Source organism: Glycine max, chromosome 1 (genome assembly GCF_000004515.6).
Source record: "Glycine max cultivar Williams 82 chromosome 1, Glycine_max_v4.0, whole genome shotgun sequence".
Classification (NCBI taxonomy): Eukaryota; Viridiplantae; Streptophyta; class Magnoliopsida; order Fabales; family Fabaceae; genus Glycine; species Glycine max.
This window is the reverse complement of record NC_016088.4, coordinates 54,143,215-54,167,954: the sequence shown is the minus strand read 5'-3', so window position 1 is coordinate 54,167,954 and position 24,740 is coordinate 54,143,215. Positions and strand designations below refer to the sequence as shown.

At 30.0% G+C, this 24,740-nt stretch overlaps 1 protein-coding gene across 2 annotated transcripts; it reads left to right on the top strand.

Moving 5' to 3' along the window:
• Positions 1-1,957, top strand: LOC100812816 (transcription factor RAX3). Of its 2 annotated transcripts, XM_041016849.1 has the most exons (4): positions 1-76; positions 174-346; positions 549-678; positions 824-1,957. In XM_041016849.1, exons 2-4 carry the CDS (start codon positions 211-213, stop codon positions 1,599-1,601), a joined length of 1,044 nt encoding a protein of 347 aa, XP_040872783.1. In that variant the 5' UTR covers positions 1-76; positions 174-210; the 3' UTR covers positions 1,602-1,957. The 2 variants fall into 2 exon arrangements, with proteins under 2 accessions (XP_040872783.1, XP_003516624.1); XM_003516576.5 differs by lacking the exon at positions 1-76 and having other exon boundaries at positions 87-346.
• The last annotated feature ends 22,783 nt before the right edge of the window (positions 1,958-24,740 follow it).

The following is a 24,740-nucleotide window of genomic DNA, read 5'->3' as shown; positions in this document are numbered from 1 at the left end:
AAGGAATATCTTTTCTTTCATTCACATACCTTTTTGAAACCTTCCAGACTCCAAAGTTCTCTCTCTCCTTCTCGAGGTTATTTCTCTCTCCCCTTTCTCCTTCTCTTTATATATAAACATCTTTATTATCATTATCATCAACTCAATAGAGATTGGCTTTACTTGAAACTCAGACCAACTGACACAGAGAGAGAGAGAAGCATAGCAGACATGGGAAGAGCTCCTTGCTGTGACAAAGCCAACGTGAAGAAAGGTCCATGGTCACCTGAAGAAGATGCCAAACTCAAGTCTTATATTGAGCAGCATGGCACTGGTGGCAACTGGATTGCCTTGCCCCAGAAAATAGGTATGGTCCATTTATATATTCATCAATCAACACATATCCAATTAATATTCTAAAATCAAACTTCTCCAATCTCCATACATAATGATTTATTTTACAAACATATATACACACATAATTCTTAACTTACCAATCATATTTTAGAACACAAAGTTCTTTATCTATGTTGCTTCTTATTTGCTTTGTATGTGTGTGGTTTAATTAGGCCTTAAGAGATGTGGGAAAAGCTGTCGTCTTAGATGGCTGAATTATCTTCGCCCAAACATCAAACATGGGGGTTTCTCAGAAGAAGAAGACAACATCATCTGCAGCCTCTATGTCAGTATTGGAAGCAGGTAATTAAATAGGTTCCTTATATTGATCAGCAAAACTCAATTTGAATTGGTTATTGATATTAAGCAGCCTCTATGATATTTAACGGTGGACTTTAATTACTTAATCGATCGCTTAGAATTCCTTAGAACACATATATACATGCAGGTGGTCAATTATAGCAGCACAGTTACCAGGGCGCACAGACAATGATATAAAGAACTATTGGAACACTAAGCTGAAGAAGAAGCTCCTTGGAAAACAAAGAAAGGAACAACAAGCTCAAGCTCAAGCGCGCCGAGTCAGCAATAATCAGCAGAAGCAAGATTTGAAAAGAGAAACGGAGAATTTGGTAGTGGCTTCTGAAGTCATCAATCAAGTTCCCTATTGGTCTTCATCAGAGTTTTCTTCTGTGCCTATGCCAGTGGTCAATGCTTCCTTCCAACACTATGGCCTGAACAATCAAACATCTCTTGGGAGCATGATTGTTAACAAACTAGAGGGAATTACATTTTCCAACGATCATCATCAGCAGCAGCAGCAACCATACGCCAATGCATGTGAAATTCCCTCCCTACAAGACCAGGCTTTTCCAACCATGGTAAATCAAGTAACCGTGGTGAGCAATGAAAACAATAGCGGTACTTATCAGCCATCGAATATATTTCAAGGGTTTGAAAACTTCCCAAGTGATTTTTGTGAACCGGTCTGTGTCAACCCCCAACAAATGGAGGCTTTTAATTATGGAATGGAATCCATGGACATGACTATGAGCAATGGTGGCAGCACGAACACGACTTCAACAGAAAGCACTAGTTGGGGTGACATGAGCTCCTTGGTTTACTCTCCTTTGGTATCTGACTATGAACGTTGCAGACAAGGAATTCCTCAAGATCATGTTGTTGCTTTCGAAGAGTGTAAGTACTTTGGAATGCAGATGCAATAACGGCTCTGAATACGAGGTGGTGTACATGTCAATTTGTACCGCAAAAAAAATTGGTACTGGCCAAAACCCTAATGAGTTCACTTTCGCTCACATAATTATTTGTTGGTTTTGTAGTTTCTTGTTTCATTCAAACTGTGCGAGCTAGCTTCTTCCATATGTTGATACATATTGAGCACGACTCTTATGTTTTGGATTTGGTTGCTGTTATATTTATAGTCCTATATATATGGATGCTACAGAAGAAAGAATCTTAATCAGTAATAGTGCGAGACCCTTGAATACCTAAATGTGTCAGTTTTCTACTGCACCTGGATGGTCAAGTGCAGGATATATAATAGTTTTGGATACGTTACATATGATTATACCACTCGATATAGTTTAATTATGATGACATTTATGATCATATTTGTACTTGAAAATCTCAGTTTCTCACGGAAATACATGATTGAGTTGTAACTTTCGCAAAGTTCTATTGAAAGCTGTGGGAAGTTTGAAAGGTGCATAACATTTTGGCTGTGAGTTTCTTAGCTTTAGCACCCGAGGCATCAATATCTGGCTGCATTCTTTTATAGTTTTCTTTATGTCCGGTATTTAGTTGGCGTACATCTCATGTGAGTCCAACTAGAAACTATAGAGCATTAAGTCTCGTTGTCCATCAACTTGGATGCCTCGTATAGAATCGAGCTGACAATAACAACACATATACTTGCTTGAAACTAAAATTAGGCACACGTACGAAATATCCCTTTTCTTGCTGTTTATACATTGAAACTGAGAAAAAGGGTTCTTTCTTAACATATATCTTTTTGAAAATTATTTTCGCACTTTCTTTTGGTGGAAATGTGTCATTCTGGACCCTGCTTTTTTTTATCACTTGCAATTTTATATACATATAAGCAATTATTTAAAAAAAAAAAAAAAACTAATCACGTACCGAACAGTGAAACAAACCTAATGTATCGAACTGTGAAACAAACCTAATGTGCTGCTAGCCTCACAAAAATGAAGTTAGGTGATTGCTCATGAACTTACTGTATTTTATATTACAATATAATATAGTCCAAACTCAAGTTAGAAAATTTTCTCATCCTGAGTTTTATAGTTTAATGAACTCGATCTATAAATAGAATATCGTGGTATCTCTTATTCATAATTAATTCAGTATAATTCCATTTTAGAGTTTCTTCTCTTTTAATTTGAAGCTCTCAAGCTTCCCTTTTCGATCTTCCTACCTCCTTATCCTCTTTTTCTTTTCTTTTTTTACCAACAATGCCGGCATTCTTCTACAATTTTTAACATCCAATGTTTGGGATTTAGTTGGTCACTGGCCGTTCTTTACATTTGAGAGTTTTGCATAAGATAAAGAAATAAAAAAGTAATGCGTGTTTGTTTTTTAATTAACGAAAGGGCAAAATTTAGAGACATTTCTTAGATATATTTTATGTTGTTTTCTAATTAAAATTAGAGTTTCACTTTAAAATTTTGTATTTATATTTAATGTAAATATTTATTAGGCAGATATTATTGAAGTAAAATTTCATTTTTATTTACAAAATAATATCATAATCACCTAAGAAACTATATAGGTTTAAGTCTTTTCCATAAAAAAAATATGAGTTGGGATTCCTTCTTTTATGTTATTCTCATAACATGATAATAAAACCAACTTAATAAGCTATTTGACAATATTTTTACAACAGAACCAATTTGATACAGGGATGACGTGCAATTTTTTTAGTGATTAAAAAATTTGTGGAAATTACCCATTAAAGGTCTTTAATTAGTTTAGAGATTTTTTCCCCATAAGGGTGGGAATATCTAGGGACACAAAATCCCCTGAAGTAGTTCTGAAGATGCGATAAAATAATAAAATCATTATTAATTAATATGCACAGAAATTATTTTTTTAGTCTTTTTCTTAATAATTAATACAAATAAATGTATTTTTAATTTTTAATATAAGTTAACATATGTTTTATAATTTTTACTTTATTAATTAAGAAAACTTAATTAAAATTATGAAATTTTTGTTTTATTATTTGAAAATTATAATAATTTATTACTATAGGTTTTTTCAATGTTGAAGACTACATGAAGACCGATGAGAAATTGGGAAATAGAGATAGGAGAAATTCTTTTCCCAAACCTGAAATGGGGATAGAGACAGGAGAACATTGAAGTGGTAGGGATAGAGATCAGGGAAGTATTCCCTTGCCCTCACTTCACATGGGATCGTTACAAATTTTTTATAAGATTGTTATTTGACTCGTTTAAAATAGTATAAGACATTAATTGTTAATGATAAGATTAATAAAAAATATTTTGTATATTTCATGAGATTCTTATAACTGCTCATGTACTATATTAAGTATGACTTTTTTTCACCATATATTTAGATTTATTCATTTCTTGGAAGTGAGGATTTGAGCAAGGGAACCAAATCTAAGCAACCATTATTAGACAGTGACAGTGATTTTGGACCATCGCTTGAAACAACTAATAGTTTATTTAGCGGCTTTAGCTGAATTCGTGTTCGTTTATAGTAAATAACATATTTAATGTGAGTTTTCCCAAAAAAAATAGAAAAATATTTAATGTGAGATAATATCAATATCAATATAATACTACTATATATAAAAGAGTGACATCGACACATATTTGTTAACACATCCTATTGTTTATTGAAATTTATTAAAAATTATAAAATTATTAACAAGACTCATTACATTAAAAGTGAAACCAATAAAATTATATTATTTTTAATAAATTTTAGTCAAAAAGCATGTTAAAAAATATATTGATAATATTTCTCATATTATAATACATAACTTTATATACATTATTATAGTAATACACTACATTGATTATTTAGTATCTTAAAAAATTGCCTCCATATAGCATCTTCAATATCACAAACTTTTTATTAATTATTTTTTGTCTTAATCGGTGTTTCAATCCTATTAAAAAGTACCTAGTATTAACCTAATTTAAAAAATATATTTAAATCTGATTTTCATTATTTTTTCTCAACTTGAAAAAAAAAACTTAAATTCATCTATATATGTCATAAATCTTCAAAATTTATCAGACCGAACGCATTCTGCTTCAGCAAGCTTTACTAATAGGTCAAAGCATTCAGCAAAAAAAAATTAAAAATTAAAAAAGGTCAAAGCAGGCCAACGCAATATTTGTATGATTGTTTCACAGCTCGCAAGGAGTTGTTGCAACTTGCAAATTGAATCAAATTACCAATACTTAATGTTGACTTTCCTCCTCAATTCGCTTGGTATGAAAAGCTTGTTGAGTATTTTAAATTTATCGTTTAAGTATTGTTTTTACTTTTCTCACATAATCTTAGAAGTGATTTGATATTGATAGTTGATTTGTCAAGATTAGAAACTTCAACTGTAGCTGATCCAACTTTCAAATCACTGTTAAAAGTATTTTTGCCTTTCAAAACATTAAATGTTCATACTTAGACATAAGATGTTACTAATTAGTATCATCAAACTATTGATAAGAAAATAAAAATTAAAAAATAATTCAATTTATCAATCTATAGGCCGACATTCATGTAAACTTGCTTTTTTTTATAATTTATTTATTCTCCAAAACTTATTAATTTGCTTTTGAATTATTTATGTTTTGAGTTTTTTTTGTCTATATATATATATATATATGGCATTCAAATTAAATTATATGCAAGCTAATTTATAAAAAAAAGTTTTTTATTTTTTGGAGAAATTATATAAAAAATTTACAAATTAATTTATGTATAAGTTAATTTTAACTTCTTTTTTTTCTTCTCCTAAAAGCCTCTCTGAATAAGTTTACCTCAAAAGGCGTATTTTTACTTAACTCTTAACAATAAAATTGCAAGTATCCATCAATTCAAAATCTGGCACACATTTTAAACTAATTGGAACTTAGATTGTTTAAATATATATACACTACAACAAAATCAAAAAAATAATTATGGTAATGGTCGTCGCTAATGTTAAAAAGCCAATGCTAATAGTTCGACATGCGAGGAAATTAACAAAGTCTGCATTAATGTGTTTGTTTCTGCATTCAAATGCTAGGAAATCAAATGATCTATAACATCGATCTGTTTAATTTTCTTCGTGTGTAATGTATTTTTAGGTCAACAATAATTATGTACAACTAGAAAAATTAATCTTTGGTTCATAAATTAAGAGACACTCATGCTTTATGAAGGGGACAAAAAGAAAAACTAGAATAGAAAGCTACCTTTACCGGCCATATGTCTCCCTCTTTCTACCCTCATGTCCAAAACCACCTGTCCTAGTTATTGCTGCTTTTTTTTAGACTGCAGTTATCACTATTTAAGAAAGTTTAATTTAGAGAGTGTCAGGATTAGAGTTTTATTTTTAATTAAATTATAAAAAATACATTTGGAGAAGTTTTATATTTGCTACTGTACCCTCCATGGTCGGCTGATGACCTTCGTGCACCTTCAGTCAAGGAGAATTTTGGTCAAACAGATTCTGACGATATATCCAAACCTCTTCGTGCTTGAGCAGACACTTGTAAATTTGTATCCCAATGTCGTTCGTGGTCGTACTCCGACCGACCTGTAATTTATCATGTATGCATTTCTCGAATGCACTTATAATTGTTACCGTTATACCATGCACAATTATAACCTTTCTCCTGGTGACTAATGACCATAAAAGAGGACACGGTTATGGAACACCCTTAATGTCTAATCAATAGACAATAAAGAAGGAAAATAACGATCGTCATTTAAAGGGGAGAGATCCTGTCAATAAGAACGCCGCATGCAAAAATACAGAGGGAAGCAGATTAATTTTAGTGGCAGTTGAATGCTTTTGGATTAAGTCTCTTAAATCTTAGATGAAATTTAGTTTTACCAACAACTATAAATGTTTATCAAGAAAGGAAATTGTGTATTGATTAGTCTACATTTCAATCAATCAATTTTTTCCCATATATAAAAGAAGATTTAAATATAATTTTAATCTTTTTATTTTAAAAATTCATAATTTTGTTTATTATATTTTAAAATATAAATATTTGATCCTCATCTTTGGAAAATATGTAATTTTAGTCTCTATATTTTAAAATCTACAGTTTTGTTTTAATCTTTAATTTTGCTTTTATTTTATTTTTTATTTTATAATTAATTAAATCATTTCTTGATGATATCTTAAATGAATTTGTTAAATTTAAAATTCAATTAGATCAAAAATAAAAAAATAAATAAAACACAAACAAAATTAAAATTTTGATCAAAATTATAAATTTTCTAAAATAAAATAACTAAAATCGTGAATTTTTTTAAATAAAAGGATCAAATGTCTTAATTTTAAAATTAAAAGATTAAAATTACAAAATAAAATAACCAAAATTACATTTAACCCTAAAAAATAATGGAATTTTTAAAAATGTAATGACAATATATATATCAAATAATTGTAACTTTATGTATAAATATGGTTATTTATTTATTGTATATACACAAAATTAGGAAAGGAATTTTTCTAAAAAAACTGAAAGTTAAACCTCTGATTATTAATTAAGTCCAACTAAAAATATATTACTCATGTTTGGAAATGTAGGTGGTCACTCCAAACAGAAAATTCTTACATATATGATTAGTTATCCTTTCGCCACGATTCATATAGACTATACCCCGACTCTTAGTTGTACGAGTACAGGAATATATATTTTTTGTGGTGTGTTTCAGTCCTTAAACAAATTCATATTTTGAACATTCCTAACCAACAGCAAGAAGACAAATGAATAAAGAAATGAGATGGCTATCATGTATATTTAATTTCTGTTAAAGAATAAAAATGAAATATTGAATGACTCGAACAACGGCCAAAATTAATTTGTTCTATGCGTCCTATCCACACGCAAGCTAGGCATAACATGAATATATAATATGTCAAAATATAAACATGACTATATAATTAAATTTGACAAATAAGGAATAGGTACGGGCTCAAATGGCGGGATTGAAAAACAATCGATAAAACAAATATTTTAGATTTGATTTCTGTAAATTTTCATTAAAAAACAGCAAAATGTTACCGTAAAGTTTACGATATGTATTGACGGAATAATCACATAATTAACAACATTCTGGCCGACGGTAGTCACAAGTTTGTACCTATAATTCAGAGATGGAAGCGGGTTGGGTAGGCAGTGCCATCAATATGAGAAGGGGAAAAAAAAAGTAATGTGGACTGAACAATAATGGTCTACACACCAAGCATCATCCACCAACTTACTCAATACAATCGCTTTTGTGAATATTTAATAGTAATGTTCATAAAGTGGCTTGGAAGTTGGAACTCAGGGCATAATCCCTTGACGAGAGCAACCATTTCGGAGCATACCAACAAAGGCTTTGATTGAAATTAAGATATGTTTTTAAATTTAGATGGCACATTCTGTCAATGCCATGACGATAATAAGGGATTGATTAAATATTTAAATAAACACCAGACGAGCCTTAATTGAAGCCTTAAGTCTGCCCAGGCCACGACAAATGCCCCCTGACGACCTTCTTGCGAGCATTTATATACTTTTCATGCAACAGGCAGTAGCATTACAAAAATAGGTATGCCTCTCACGCTTTGTTTATTCATGATGTTGACACTCACTACCATGACACTATATAAACATAATATATACTTGTTTATTCTAATATTCATTTAATCGTTAAAGTTAGCAATTTTGTATTTATTATATTTTTTAAAAAAAGTACAAATATTTTGCCCTGATTTGTCTGTCTGACTATACTATTTGTTTCTCCCAGAATAAAACTAATATTTTCTTTTTGTCCATTTTGACGGTGGCAGGCCGAAGAATTATAAGAGATGGTGATAGTAAGTAGAAAATATTTCCTTTTGTTATTAATCTGATCACTAATAATATACTGTATTTAAAAAAGAGATATCAACAAAAAGTAACTTTAAACATATAACTTTCCATATATCTTTATATCTTTGTTTTCTTTTGATCCAATAGTTTCAACGAATAATTCATTTTAAACCCCTAAAATAGCATATATATCTTTCTTTTCTTTAAATCCAAGACTTTCTTTCCAGCGGATGAGCAGCGGGAGTGAATATTTACAAGGGTATATCCAAACACTTAAGTCAGAGAGAGATCCAATAGGGTAACAATATTAATAGGTATATGAAAGTGTCTCTTTTCTTCTATAAATTATAGATGGATGTAGGTGACTCAACCATGTGAACTATGTTGAACTCCCTGGATGTGCACCAACCGTCTGAAATTAATCATAAGATCACATCCAATGGAAGCAGTTAAGAAAATTCCAAAACGCACGTTCTCTTGCAAGCTAGATTGAGATATAGCTGGTTATAAACCCATCTAAATTTGGCCTTGGCCTCGGATCGGATCTACCTCTCCTGCTTCGTGTTTGGGCTTGAACGACGGCCTATCTTGGTCAAGAATGGATACCTACCCTATTCTATACAACAAATAGAGTGATAAACTAATATTTATAAAGGTATTATTCCGGAATAGGTTTCTCCTAAGGTTACAAATCTCCTGCTCTCGAGCATATAAAAATGTATTTTGCCTTTTATCTCAGGTGAGGCATTATTTATATAGAACTCTGGTAAAATAAGATTATAATTTATCACCATAAATCATGGAGATAACATATAATTAAGAAAATACATGTGCCTATCTTATCTCTATAAATCTTGAAAAATAAGATATAATTCACATAAGATATGTTTAGATGGAGCTAAGATATACTTAATACATGATCAAATATGATAATAAGATTATGCTTAACAACACATTTCAATTAATTTTTAGTTTTTTTTTTTACAGTTTGATAAACAAACTTTTTAAAATAATTTTTTAGTAATTCATTTTTTGAAATATTGTTTGAAGTAATGTTTTTGAAAATGTTAACTTCTAATTTTTTATATTTTCTTTCATTTTTATCTCAATACGTTTATTCAATTTTTTTAGTATATTTTTTAAATAAATCATGATTTATTATTTTTGTCATTTTATATTTTTCAGTTCCTTCAATAATTAGTTTTACCAAACACTTATAATTTAATATACTAATTTTTCAATTTTCAGCTAGTTTTAGCTTCTATCATTTTTTGAGATGATACTTGAAATAATATTTTTTTAAATGCTAACTTCTACCTTTTAACTTTTTATATTTTCTTTCATTTTTATCCTAAACATATTTATCCAATTTTTTTACTTGAAAATAAATTTTAATTTTATTATTTTTTTATTATTTTACATTTTTCAATTATTTCAACAACTAATTTTATTAAACATTAATAATTTATAAAGTTAATTTTTCAAAGCTAGTATTACAAAACATAACCTAAGTGATATGTCCGTAATGATCAGCTCATTGGGAATTGACCCATCGAGCTCAATCAAATGGGGAACGAACGGTATATGTATAAACAACATTTTTTTTAATAAAAAGATGAATTGCAGATAAAAGTGTTAAGGATAAATAATAAATTCATTCCTAAAAGTGTAAAACAGTAACAATTTGGTTTTTGAAAGATTAAAAGTATAAATTTAGTTCCTCAATGTGTTTAAAAGTATAATAAATTAGTCTTACTATTAAATTTATGAAACTATTTTATTATTAAACGGTAATGTTTAAAAATTAATTTGAGAATAAGTTATATTTTTTAAAATCAATTTGACATCAAGTTACAAAATTTAGGAATTAATTTATCATTAAATTATCTACATAATTAATTTATCATATTTGTTACATATTTAAAACTAAATTTTAATTTTTATCTTTTAGAAATTAATTCAAATTTGGTTATTTAGCTAAAGTATTTATGAGCGTAAATAACATGTTCGGTGGGAATGAGTTTGTCCAACGGAATATCATTTTAGGAATGAGTTCGAGAATTTCCAAAAGAAAGCTTCATCATGCCCCCAACATTTGATGATGCAGAGCGAGAGATTGATAATAAAAAAATAAAAAAATAAAAAACATAATACTAGAATTTAGTGCGACCGAATTAAGTAGATGGGAAAAATCAATATATATAGACTTTTCCTAATCAAAATAATGTTTTCTCCAATAGAAATTTCATTTCCACACCTTACTCTTCCATTCTCTTAGCTCACCAATCTCAGGAAGGGCATTTTTTTTGTTATAGACTCAGGAAGGACCTATTAACTTTGTTTTTTTTCCTTCTAATTTCTTATTTTATTATAAAAATGTGATATTATTCTCATTTTATTTTCGTTTTACAGTTTCCTATACATACCTTTTAAAAAGAGAACAAAAAAGAATTCAGTAAAAAAAAACTTTTAGAAACAGAAATAAAATGAAAATAAGATAACATTGAAATTTTCTCCAAAAAAAAATGTTCAAATCCACATATCGCTCCAAAATGAAATATTACTTCCATCATATCATATTTTAAACAACCTTTATTGCTTTTATTCAATGCCACATTAGTCTTTCCACCAAATAAAAGAGTATTTTGCTTAGCTCCCAAAACATTCGCTACTCCAAAACATCTACGCAACCTTATTTAGGCAACAAAACCTTAATCCATCAAGCTTTATTTACGGTGAGAATTTTCCATTTACACTTTCCAATAAGGCAAAAACTAAATAACTTCAAAGTTTTCAATCCCAAAACCACCTAATGAGTAAATTTGCAACTTCGTACCTGGAATTAATTTTTACTTGTAGTTTACTAGTTCTTGAAAGTTATTTGTTAAATTTGAACTCAGTAACTTAGTTCCTCTTGCGTTTTATTTTAATTTTTAGTCTTTTAAAATTTATTTATCAATTTCTATTCCTCTATTAATTTTCTGTCAGCATTTTTAGTCCCTAATTTTTTTTTACCATTTTAGTCTCTTATTTATTTGTATTCATATATATATATATAATGAGGGACTAAAAATGGACAAAATAATAACTAATTTTGAGAAATAAAAATAAATAAGAAAGCTAAAAATAGACAAAAAAAATTGAAGGATCTAAAAACTTTTAAAGGACTAAAAGATAAAATATAGAAAAATAAAACTTAATTAACTCTTTCTAAAAAAATATCATTGGAAATGAGTTTTGTTAATTGAAAGGTTAACTTGTTAATACTTACATAAAAACTGTTCAAAAGTTGACACATGTCACCATTTTAGCCAACTTTTCATTTGTACTTGCTCTCTCTTTGTTCTGATTTTTTTTTTTATTGAATAAGATAATTTTGTTCACTGAATGACTGTGCAAAGCACGGGTTTAGTATTTTAGTTATTAAGTTTAGAGAGTAAATTAAAATAGAAAAATAATTACATGAACTGTGTTTCTATTTAAGCCATTCAAATTATTGAGCCGAGCCTGAATGAATACTTTTAAGTTTGGCTAAAACTTCTTATACCTCTAATTATTATTTATTGCATCTCATTACAGAAAGTCTAATGTAATTTCAAATAATCGGAGGTTAAGGAAGCAGCAGGCCCTTCACTTGACATTTTCCCCCACCCTTGCATAATTGGGCTTTTAACAAAATTCTATACTAAAATCCTGTCAAGATTTAGGAAGGTCAACTATATGAACTTAGCCCATTTGATGGGCCATACTTATGCCCGTCCAATATTGAAGGCATAACGTAATGGATTACACGTCTCAACAGCGTTTAGTGAATTCGGGTCGAGCTTGATTTTTGTCTGTTTAGGGGGGAATAGACACTTGACACCTCATAAATTTTGATTTTTAAAAGTTATCTAAAAGGTATTAAGAAATTTTAATTCACTAACTTTAAAAAAACTATAAAATTAAAATTAAAATATTGCAAGCAACTGATTCCATACGGAGTAAACCGTGATTTCTAAAATTAGTCTACAGAAATCGTGAATGCAGTGACGATTTTGGTTTTTCTTTTTTTTTTTTTTTAATTTTCGTAAATTTATAATTTATAATGAGTTTTATTTTATAATTTTTGCATAAAATTAGGAAATTTAAATTTAAATTTTTTTAAGATTATGATTGTAATAATAAATTTGGGTAATTCAAAAACACTTGAAATTGTTCATAATATTATAAATTAAGATACAATATATTACATATATTGAAAGAAAAATATTTATTTATAAGAGGATGTCTCACATATAGGTCTCTTTGTGTAGGTCGTGATCTTTCTTTCTGTTGCTGAGTAGGTTCTTGTTAGCACCTCTGAGCTCAATAGACCCAAGAGGCACACCCAGAGACCCACTTACCTCAGGGATTTCGTGTAATTTCTACTGACAGATAACGACAAGGGAGCATATCTTTGCTAGCACTACACTAGAATTCTTGCAACAAAAAAAATACAAATTCGGTTATAATATTAGTATTTCTATTAGAATCTTTTAGCAGACAAGGTTATTAATTTGTTGATGAATTGCAGCTGGCTAGTACGACAACGACCTTTATACCTCTACAATGTCTATAAATAACATCAACAATGATATGAGAATTTGCATAATTACTTTAGTCTTCATAGTTAGTAGATAACATACTTAACAAGTAGTCCGACTTGCTGCCACTATGCTGAAACACAACACCTGACAAACCTCCATCGAACGTCTTAAAGAAGTCGTCGCCCGACTCACACAGAGTCACCAATCCCTTTCTCAAAACCAAACCTCCCTCGCCCAGGCCCAAACAGACATGAACCTCAAGATGGACTCCCTTCTGGAACATCTTGCAAACCTTACCCCTATCCCCACCTCACCTAAATTCACACCAACCCCTACACCAGCTAGTTGTTCTCGCTCTCACATGAAACTTGAAATACCCCGTTTTGATGGCAGCAACCCTATAGGGTGGATATTCAAGGCTACTCAATTTTTCGAATATCAAAACCTCCCCGATCAAGAGAAAATCACTATTGCTAGATTTTATATGGAGGGTCCCGCACTTTCGTGGTTTCAATGGATGCACCGCAATGGGTTCCTCACGACCTGGCCAAGCATGCATACCGACGTTCACAGGTTCATTTCACACTGTTTAACTTGCCAACAGGTGAAACCTAAAATTAAGCGTCGTGTCGGCTTGCTTCAACCTCTGCCTATACCTTATGCAATCTGGGAATATCTATCACTCGATTTTATCACAGGTCTACCTTCTTCCCACAATTACACTACTATTTTGGTTGTTGTTGACAGGTTCACCAAGGGGGTTCATTTCGGCGCTCTACCTTCACAATACCCTGCTTTTAAAGCCGCCACTTTGTTCATCGACACTTTTTGCAAATTGCATGGCTTCCCACGCAGCATTGTGTCCGACCGCGACCCTCTTTTCATTAGTGCCTTATGGCGGGAACTTTTTCGTCTAAGTGGGACGAAGCTCAGGATGAGCACAACTTATCACCCGCAGACCGATGGACAGATGGAGGTCCTCAACCGCGTCCTCAAGCAATATTTACGCTCCTTCGTCCATGACCGCCCCTCCCAGTGGTTCAAATATCTAGCCCTCGCTGAGTGGTCCTACAATACCTCCGTTCACTCAGGCACCGGCATCTTACCTTTTAAGGCCACTTACGGCAAGTCGCTGCCGTCTATTCCACATTACATTCATGGTACCTCTCATCTTGAGCCTGTTGATGACCTGTTAGCAACTCGCTTCGCCATCCATGATACTCTCCGCCGCCATTTACAAAAAGCTCAAGCATCAATGAAGGCTGTCGCAGATGCCCACTGAAGGGACGTTCACTTTTCCGTCAACGACTAGGTCTATGTTCGCCTTCGCTCGCACCGCCAGATTTCTCTCACACCCACATACACCAAATTATCTAAGCGATTCTTTGGCCCGTTTCGCATCCAAGAACGTGTAGGACCTGTAGCTTATCGCCTAGAACTCCCTGCTTCATCCAAGATCCATCTCGTTTTTCATGTATCATTGTTAAAACAACATCTCGATCCACTGCCTTCTCTTCTAGGTGCATTACCACCAACTAGTGTGGGTAATGACCCTGTCGTTCACCCACTTTCCTTTGTGGACTGGAAGTGGGACCGCTCTACAACACCTCCAACAAAGTTGGTTTTGGTCCAATGGGCGGGCTTGGCCCCCAAAGATACCACCTGAGAAAACTGGGAGAAGATTCGAGTTGCCTATGACCTTGAGGACAAGGTCCATTTTCTAGATGGGGTGATGCTAGCACCTTTAAGCCCAATAGACCCAAAAGGCACACCCAGATGCCTACTTACCTCAAAGATTTCGTGTAATTTCTACTGACAGATAACGACAAGGGAGCATATCCTTGCTAGCATTACACCATAATTCTTGCAGCAGAAAAATCCAAATTAAGTTATAGTATTAGTATTTCTATTAGAATCTTTTAGCAAACAAGGTTATTAATTTGTTGATGAATTGCAGCTGGCCAGTACGACAATGGTCTTTATACCTCTGTAATGTCTATAAATAACATCAACAATGAATGAAAATGATATAAGAATTTACACAATTACTTTAGTCTTCAAAGTTAGTAGATAACATACCTAATAGTTCTGGTTGTTTTGTCTTTCTCTTGATCTACGATGCTTAATTAGTCCGCGTACAGTGTTTAAGTAGTATTAAATTTTACTCATTTATCATTTTATCATTAATATATTATTTTTCTTATATATATATATATATTTTTTTTAAATTAAAAACTCTTTAATCATTTATAACTTTATGCTAAAATAAATCATTATAAATCATAAATTCACGATTTTGTTTTAAGAATAATACACAGCCAACATCGTCATTGCATTCACAATTTTGGTTTAATTTTTTTTTTTTTAAACTCACCATTGCAAACACGAATTTAATTAAATTATTTAAAATAAATAAAAATCATGAAATCGTGAATTGGTGCACGATTTCTTCATCTGGAAACGAAAATCGTGTTTGCAAACTCGGTTTTTGTGTATTTAAAATCGCCAACCCAATCACAACTTACCTATTTTCATAATTAATTTAAAAATTACCCATTCTGGTCAGAATGGTAAAAAAGTCTACAATAACTCTCATATATTTGGTATGATCATCCAATATATATTTTGTTATTATATTTTCTTGTTTCAGGAGGTATTAATTAGAGTGAGATATAAGTAAGTTACAGTGCCTATAAAACAGCCTTGTTCTCTCTGTCATAAAGAGTTGAGACCTTCAAAATATAATCTACCAGATGAATTAGAATTGAAATTTCTGGCAAACATTGACCTTTTTTTTTAAATACGGCATAACATTTTGAAATAGTACACATGTGCAATCTCCCTCAACTTTTCCCATACAAACAGAAAAAAATTAATGGAGAAGATTTTGGAATTCAGAGTTCACACAAAGAGATATTGCTTTTGCTGTATTCCATTTCGCTTGTGTAAAGACAAATCGAAAATGTTTGTTCAACATTAAAATTTGGAGAACAAAAGTTGTTTTCTTTGACTGTGAAGTACGTACATTTTGGAAATGCAGGTATACAAAAAAAAAAAATCCCGAAACTGAACATAATCATATATAATTTCAATTTTGATGTTCAAAACTTCAAAAAATGATAAACAAAAATTTATCCTCTTTGCTTGCCAGATATATTTTTGAAATGTATATATAAAAAAATAAAAAATAAAAAAATTATACATAGTTATATATGATATTATATATAATGTCAATTTATGATCTCCAAATAGTAGAACTATAAACAATATCCTATTTGATTGTGAGATATGTTTTTAAAATACATGAATACAAAAAAGACAAGAAAAAACCATAAGAAAGAAATATAAATAGTTGTGTATGCTATTTTATATAGTATTGATTTAGAGTAATTATATTCATGCATGTACCAAAGAATGCTTGAATTAGTTTGCATAAGTTAATTATTCTAACTTAATTATTCAAATCTTGAATATATAGTTAGGTTAAATATTTTAATATATATATATATATATATATATATATATGTGATTGTATGTTGTGAAAAATACATTTGGTCTCTTATAAACAAATCTTAATATTTATTTTCATTTTCTATCTCATTTTACTTTTTATATTACTTATTATTTCTTTTTTCTATCTCTCTTCCGGATATTCACCTTTATCCATCGATTTATGATGCTCTAATAATAGAACTGGTGGACAAATGGTTACCACCTTACAGTCGGTATACCCACACCAACTCATTAAAAATGACATTAACTCCGACAATAATGATCTTGCATGGAACAAATATGTTTTGACTACTACTACAGTAGCTTTTGGTTTGTGGCACCGCCATAGATTATTACAATCAAATTTTGGAGCGGAATGGTGGGGATATCTCTACCCCTTTTGGAGCCATAAGGAAAATTTGTTCTATAAAAGGCAAAACAGTTTCAAAAGATTGTCCCAAGTCGTATTATACGCACAAGACACACCCCATTGCATGCAGTGGAATCCTTCCGACTCTCTTTCTCTATTTGCCTCTGAAGTTTCTTGGAAATTCACTAACATATCAGTCCCAACCGTATCCAAATTAATTGAGCAAACTAATTAATTAATACCCCGAAAGGAAACATCTCACTCTTGGCCACTGACCCACGTTTTTCCTTTTTAATTGCATTCGGAAAAGACAATGCATTACAATAGTCCAAATGCTGAATTATAAAGTCCTCCCTTGCGATGTACGAATATGAATTAGAAACAACATGATATGTAATATACTAGTAGTGGTAATGCAAGTCCAGAGTTCCAAATACTTCGAAGAATAAAATTCTTTCTGTAACTAGCAAGAGGATCCATAGTCCTCCTCCTCCTCGGCTTTCAACATAAACGAATTCAATGTCGATGAGACCAATACTAACTCTTCGTTGAATTGGTGAAGGGGACAAAATCTGCACGATGATGCGTGACCTAGATAGAAAGTGATTTGGTCATGAATAACGGCATGCATGCGCATGAGGGAAAAAGTTAAATCAAATAGTCTACTTTCTTTTTTCTGAGTTGGATGAGTACACACAGAAAGGCAAACAATGAATCAGATTTTGACTATCCAAACCATGTATTATCATTAATTTTAAATAGGATTAATTAAATTTTTAATCTCTATTTTTTTTAAAAAAAAATTGATTTTTAGTTCTTAAATTTTTATTTGATTAGTCAAGATCGGTCTATTTTTTTCCATTAAATTTTTTTAGTCCCTAAATTTTTATTTGATTTATTAAGATTCTTTGATTTTTTTTCATTCAAATTTTTAATAGCTAAACTTTTGAAAAATATTATTTTTAGTTTTTAAAATCTCATTAAATAAATAAAAATAATAAATTTAAATTTTTATTCAAGGATTAAAAATTAAATTTTCTAAAAGTTTAGACGTATTGACTGGTCAAACAAAAATTTAAGGACCATAAACTTTAATGAAACAAGATTAAAAAATTTTGGTCGGTTAAATAAAAATTTAAGGGTTAAAAATCAAAATTTGAAAAGGTTTAAGTAATAAAAACTTCGTTAATCTTTTAAGTATTTCAAAAAATAATCTTTGAAATCTTTCAACATAGGATTTTTGCCAAAGTTCAGCTAATATTATTATTATTATTTAATTATTATAAACATCGTGACAATATTTTTTTAAGGTAAAATCTGTGTTTCATTCTCAACACTTTTTTGAAATTCGATTATAATCCCCTTAAAAAAATTATACATTTTTTATTTCTCAAAATTTAAAATGTATTCTTTTTTTATTCAAACATCCAACTCCATTAATTTATTGTTATTTTACTGTTGTACACATGAAACACTTTAACGTGACATTCACGTCACTGTCACACGTGTCAAGCATTTTTTATCCTTAAATTTTAAATTAATTTTTGTCATCATAAAATACAAAAGTTTAATTTTAGTCCATAATTCATTTGTCATCTAGTTTTAATAATTTTTTAAATCTCTAATAGTTTCTTCTGTTGGTACAATAATTGGGTTCAAGAGGGGTGAAGTGAACCAAACCAGAGCAAAGGAGAGTCAAAGCTTAAAAACTAAAACCACGTTTGATAAATTTTTAAAATATCATAAACATATTTAATGCTTAATTTTTTTTATCAATAACTATAGTATTGTTTGCTTTCCCTCTAAATAAATTATCCACTTTAAAACAATCGAATCCGTTAATTTTATGTCTTACAACCGGATGAAATTTTATTTTAAAGTAACGTCAGACTAAAATACACCCGATATTCGAGATAAGATATTTAATTTGATGATTAAGTTATGGATAGGGTGTCTCGCAATCACATCACATTAAAGAGATAAAAGAGACAAACTTCCATATATTTTCATGATAGCCAAAATAAAGACAATGCTGTAATTGATCAATCATTCATTGACATCGTAATGGTCTATCTAGCAAACCTATGGGACCCAAAATTACAGTCCTAAAATTTCTTGTATGGGTTATGGGTGAAAGGGCATAATTATGAGAAGCAAAGAGCCATGTTCAATTGACCCTTCTTGTCTCCATCAACAAAGGAAGGGCTTGACTTCTAAGTTCTTAGTCGCTAGCTAGCTCCTTCCATGAGAAACTATTCAAATTGCTAATTACCAAGTAGTTAATGACCTCCTCCAAACTATTTAAATTGCACAGGTATTCTATGTTCCCTAGCATATGCTACATCATGTGAAACCCACATGTTAACCATACCATTACCACGTAATCGAAATTGTCACATCATAGCCAGCAGGAAAATTTTAATTGAAAAAAAAAGGATGGGATAAAATCTTAACTATGGTTTTGTTGCTCAATTATTTGATTCATAGAAGCATAATTTTATTAAGGGTGAAGGATAGTTTAGGATATTCAATATTATTGACTTACATGCATGATTTTCCATACTTGGTGAAATCGGTTCGTGTCTGCACAGCGATGAAGCTAGATGGTGTGGTGAAGGAGCTCAACTACATAAAAAAAAAGTTCATATAATAGATGTAACATCTCAAAATCTTTTTTCTGAGATATTATTTTAAAATCGTATAAATAATAAATATTGAAGAATACCGGTCATTAAATCTAGTTTAAGAAGAAACACACACATATATATATATATGTTGCCTTTAATTAAAACATGTACTATAATTAAAATATTCATGAATAGAGGATATTATAAAAACACGTTTTGTATATTAAAAAAACATTTCAAAAGTTGGTGTCATTTTTCTTTCATCTTTACACAACGCTATAAAAAAATACAACTTGTAAAGAATTAACTTGCACAAAACTAAATATCGATAAATTAAAAGAAATATGTAATCATACATAATGATTTTTTATGGTCCTTAAGATATAAACATAAATGTACCGAAGTCATTACAATTGCTAACAAGAAAATAAAATATCCATCATCCCTCAAAATATTGCACAATACCACCAAAAGGTTTAATACAACAAAATATCACGATACTGAGTATAGAAATCCTCCCACCTTCAAATATACATAAAAAGGAAAAACAATCTTACATTCACAGCAGTAACTACCCAAGACCCACAAGTTACCTTAGACGAAGTCATATCCTCAGAAGGGTTGCTCTTGTCTCCCAAGGAATCTTATTTCTCGTCTGGCAAAACCATCTCTCCCTCGAATGTCTCTTCATCACAAACATCTCGGAAGAAAGTGATCTCGGACGACGAGAGATTCTCATCATCACTGAAATCTACCACATCCCTGTGAACTTGAACGGTCGTGTCCCGACAGAAGGTAGATCTAGTAGGCCTCCCATTGGCATTATGCCCAAAGAATTATTGCAAGAATCACAATGGGTTGTCCGGCCGGGCAAATCGAAAGTAAGCATAGTAAGAAATGATATGGCTGATATCACGTTGAAGGGTACACTCAAACAGGAAGTGGTATGTAGCATTTTCCTTTATAGTGATCAGTGGCATCTGGGACTCACCTAACAACAAAACATGGCGTCAGATGTATCCAAAGTGCATGTGGAGGCATGCCTCTTCCTTTACCGTATAGTTGTAGCGGTAGCTACTGATCCACAAGAACGTCCTCCACGAATGCTCCATAACCTCCCTCTGAAATTGGTGGTTGCAAGGATGAGTCCTTCATTTCTTAAACGCGACAAACAATATGCAATAGCAAAACAAAATTTAAAACATACAATCTACGTAATCATTGTGTGTAGTTATCTAAACAAACAACATTCTCGCGTCCAAAGCGCATAACTATCACACTTAATTCACAATAGGGCCTGATCACCGCCACCAATCCTCCCAGGTCTTGATGGTCTTATAAAATCATGTAGATGACAATCAGGAGTGATGGCTACATACGAATACATCATACATTGACCCCTCATCTCCAAACTCAAAAAGCATAGTCTCGAAGCCCGTCAAGAGTAGCAAAGTGAGGTTTGTGAGTTACCCACGCTAAATGGGTGCACCAAATGTAGGGTAGTCACCACTCGCTAATTCTCCTAGGTTCTTTGAACCTCTCTGCCCACTACATCTCAATGTATCTATATCCGTCATCCACTTCCTCAACACAACCTTATTTTCTCACGAAAGGAAATAGAACCACTGGTTCTTTACTATCTATCCAGTCCTCTTGAATCTTGTCATCGCATTATGTGTGGAGTCCTCGTACCACGTACATCAACAAACATGTACAAACAAGCAAATAAGAAAGAGAGACGAGACTCAAGCCTACGTACTACTCTTAGCGAACCAGTTACGGCCCCTTAAGCGGTAGAACCACTTGTCACAATAAAGAATTGGAAAACATAATAGTTGTACTTATAGCTATCTAACCAAACATAGTAAACAATTTAACGAGGGTCGAACACCCCCCGACCCAAACTACAACGTATACAAATTAAAATGACAATATGTAAACACACACACACATGTTATAAAATAAATTTGCATGCCACAGATATAATTGTCGGAGTTCACACTCTATCGATCTTATCATTCAATTATCATAATAAAAAACAAATATGCATTTCAATCATTTTATCAGCAGAGAATTATCACAATTTTAAAATAATTATTGAAGACACTCCAATACTTTATGCCTAAGATAAAATAATTATTGAAGATAAAATTTATTTTAATGATCTTTATGCCTAACATAAATAGTCTTAACCCTTTCTGTTATAGAAATGTCTTGGTTTTTTTAGTAACAAAAAAAACAAAAATAGAAACAAACTACTAAAAAAAATCACACTCGAATATTTTGGCCAAAAAGAAGAAAGAATGTAATTATTTCCATAATGAAGACTGTAAAAATAAAATATTTGTAAAAATTAAAAAGAATATCATTGTCATTACAATAAAACTATAAAAGAGAAATAAAATGTTTTGTAAAAAAAAGGGATAAATGGCATTTAAATGCCATTATTTCTATAATTTGAACCCAAATAAAAATATTTACTTAAATACCAAAATTCCTTACACATTAAAATTTTAAAATAAAAAAAATAACCAAGCCCACCCCTCTCTCCCCATCATTAACATAAATTTGTCTATGTAAATTGAATTGAATTCGAGTTAAATTAAAATTAAAAGTTCATATTCGACTTGAATTGAGTCTTAAGGGTATATTAGATTAGTATTTTAAAAGATTATTTTAACATAAAAAAGTCTTGTGAATTTTAAAAATTATGTAGAAATATTATGACTTATCATATTTCTTAACAAAACTTTTATAATAGTTTGGATTTTAATGGATTTATATCATAAAAATTTAAAAAAACTTTATAAATTTATAAGATTTGAAAGGATTTTCCGCATTTTTTAAAAATATTCAAAATTATAAGAGTTAGTAAAAAAATAATATGAAATCATGAGGTTTGGATAAAAAATAAAATCAATATATATTTTTAATGTTTTAATAGTTTTATTGATTCTAGTTTTATGTCTTCCTATACTAACATTTCTTGCGACAAGATCTTCTCATTCTCACTTTTGGATTTGAATAAATTTAAAATTATATGTCGGTTTTATATTTTTTTAATTACTATAATTATTTTATGATAAATTCAACGATATATTTAAATGTGGTGCAATAATAAGTATACACTAGAAGAGAGTAGTGAAGATAAAAAATTGATAGGATGATTACTCAATTATGTTGATAACAAAATTAAGAGTGAAAAGAGACAAAATGATACATGTGATGAGAAAAAAAAAAGTTTGATAATAATAGAAAAAGAAAGAAAAAGTCTAGCAAAATCTTAAGAATTTTAGTGAGATTGTTTGATAGATGTTTCATACTAAAAATTTTTATGAAATCCATTAAAATTTTTATTAAAAATAATTCATTAAAATTTATATATTTTTTAACATAAAAATTTTTAATTAAATACCATCAAATTTTATTATTTTCCTTAAAAAAATTAAAAAGTATTAATTAAATATCATAAGCCTTATTTATATCATTTTAAAATTCAAATTGAATATCACAATTTTTTTTATAAAACAACTTTTAAAATTATAATCTAATACACTTCTTAAATTAAATAAACTTTTTATCGAGTCGAATTAAGGTAAATTGATTAGACTCATTATGGTTACAATTTACTAGTTGGGAGGGATACATTTTATTTGGGATTAGAGACTTCTGATATTGAAGTCATACTTCCAACATACAATTTATTTTTTTTTTTAAACTAATCTATGAGGTTACAAACTTCCGAAAATATTTTTTATATGTCAAATAAGTCATAGATTTTTTTAATTTAAATAATAAATCATATGTTAAAAGTGTACTTAACTTCACTTTTTAAAATATTCAATACATCATATATAACTTGCCCCCTCCAAATAATTATTTTTTAAATATTATATTAGTTCAGTGAATCTCACTATACATGTAAAAAAAAAACTATAATTGATGATGTTAGTGTGTGTTTGGTAACTTGGTTCTGCTTTTACATCGCACGTTTATTAACAAATTAATTCACGTGAACTGAAATATTAAAAATGACCCAGAAGCTAGACGTGCATCCAACTTCATCTGACGCGTATCCAGACATGCAGTTATTGTTTTCCAGAGTTTTCTTCATCCAACCATCATTCCAAGTTCCAAACGCTTTTTCTCCCGTTAATTGATTTCTTGAAAACTGACTCAAACAAAGCCAAAAGTTGCTTAAAGAAAGTACGTAGGATCTGCGGAGAGATAGCCACCACATATACATACTACACAACGATATTGGGACAAAATAACTTTTTGAGCAGTGATGGTTACTCCCAGAAAATTCAACAAACAAAGCAAAGTGTTCTCAACTTTGTTTTTTCGTTGAAAAAAAAGTATAGTTTGTGTTGGCGTAGTTGGTGACGATTCATAAGAACTATTCCCTCCCTAATTAAAATAACTCTTCAATTAATTTAATTCACTCAACAAAAATAATGAATTTAATCAATCATATTAAATCTTTCAATTATTTGTATTATTATTTTTTCTTTATATCCACTTAATTATTTCTATTAATATTTGAAGAAATAATAATTAAATAAGAATATATAAGGTAAAAAATTAATGCATCTAATTCTTTTTTTTTTTAAAAAGTCTTACAAAAAAGAAACAAATAAATTTCTACAAAAAAATCTTATAATTAAACGGAGGATATAATTTTGTGCGATTCACCCTTTTAACAATTACATTCATTGATCTTTATTTTTTTTCTTTTATATTTTATCACATTATTTTATTTATCTGACGTTATTCATATAAATTAAGTAATTTGAATTATTAATTAAAAAAATAACTATGAGTTTTTCAACTAGTAATCATTTTTTTAAATAGTTTGCTCACTTGAGAGAGATTGAATCCCTTTCTATGTCTCTTTAAGTTATAAGAAAAAAAACACAAAAATATTCATAAACACATGTATCAATCTACATTCAGAAAAAGAATTGAATGAGATAAAAAAAATGTAAATATAATAAATGATATAATATAATTTTTAAAAATATTAATTAAATGCATACTGCTAAAATATCCATATAACATATATATATATATATATATATATATATATATATATATATATATATATATATTACTCCTTTTTCTTTTCTCTTCAATACCAAAAATTGGGTTATTGACCTTTTGTACTCTGTCTCACACACTAGTACGTGTTCTCCTACTGATGCAC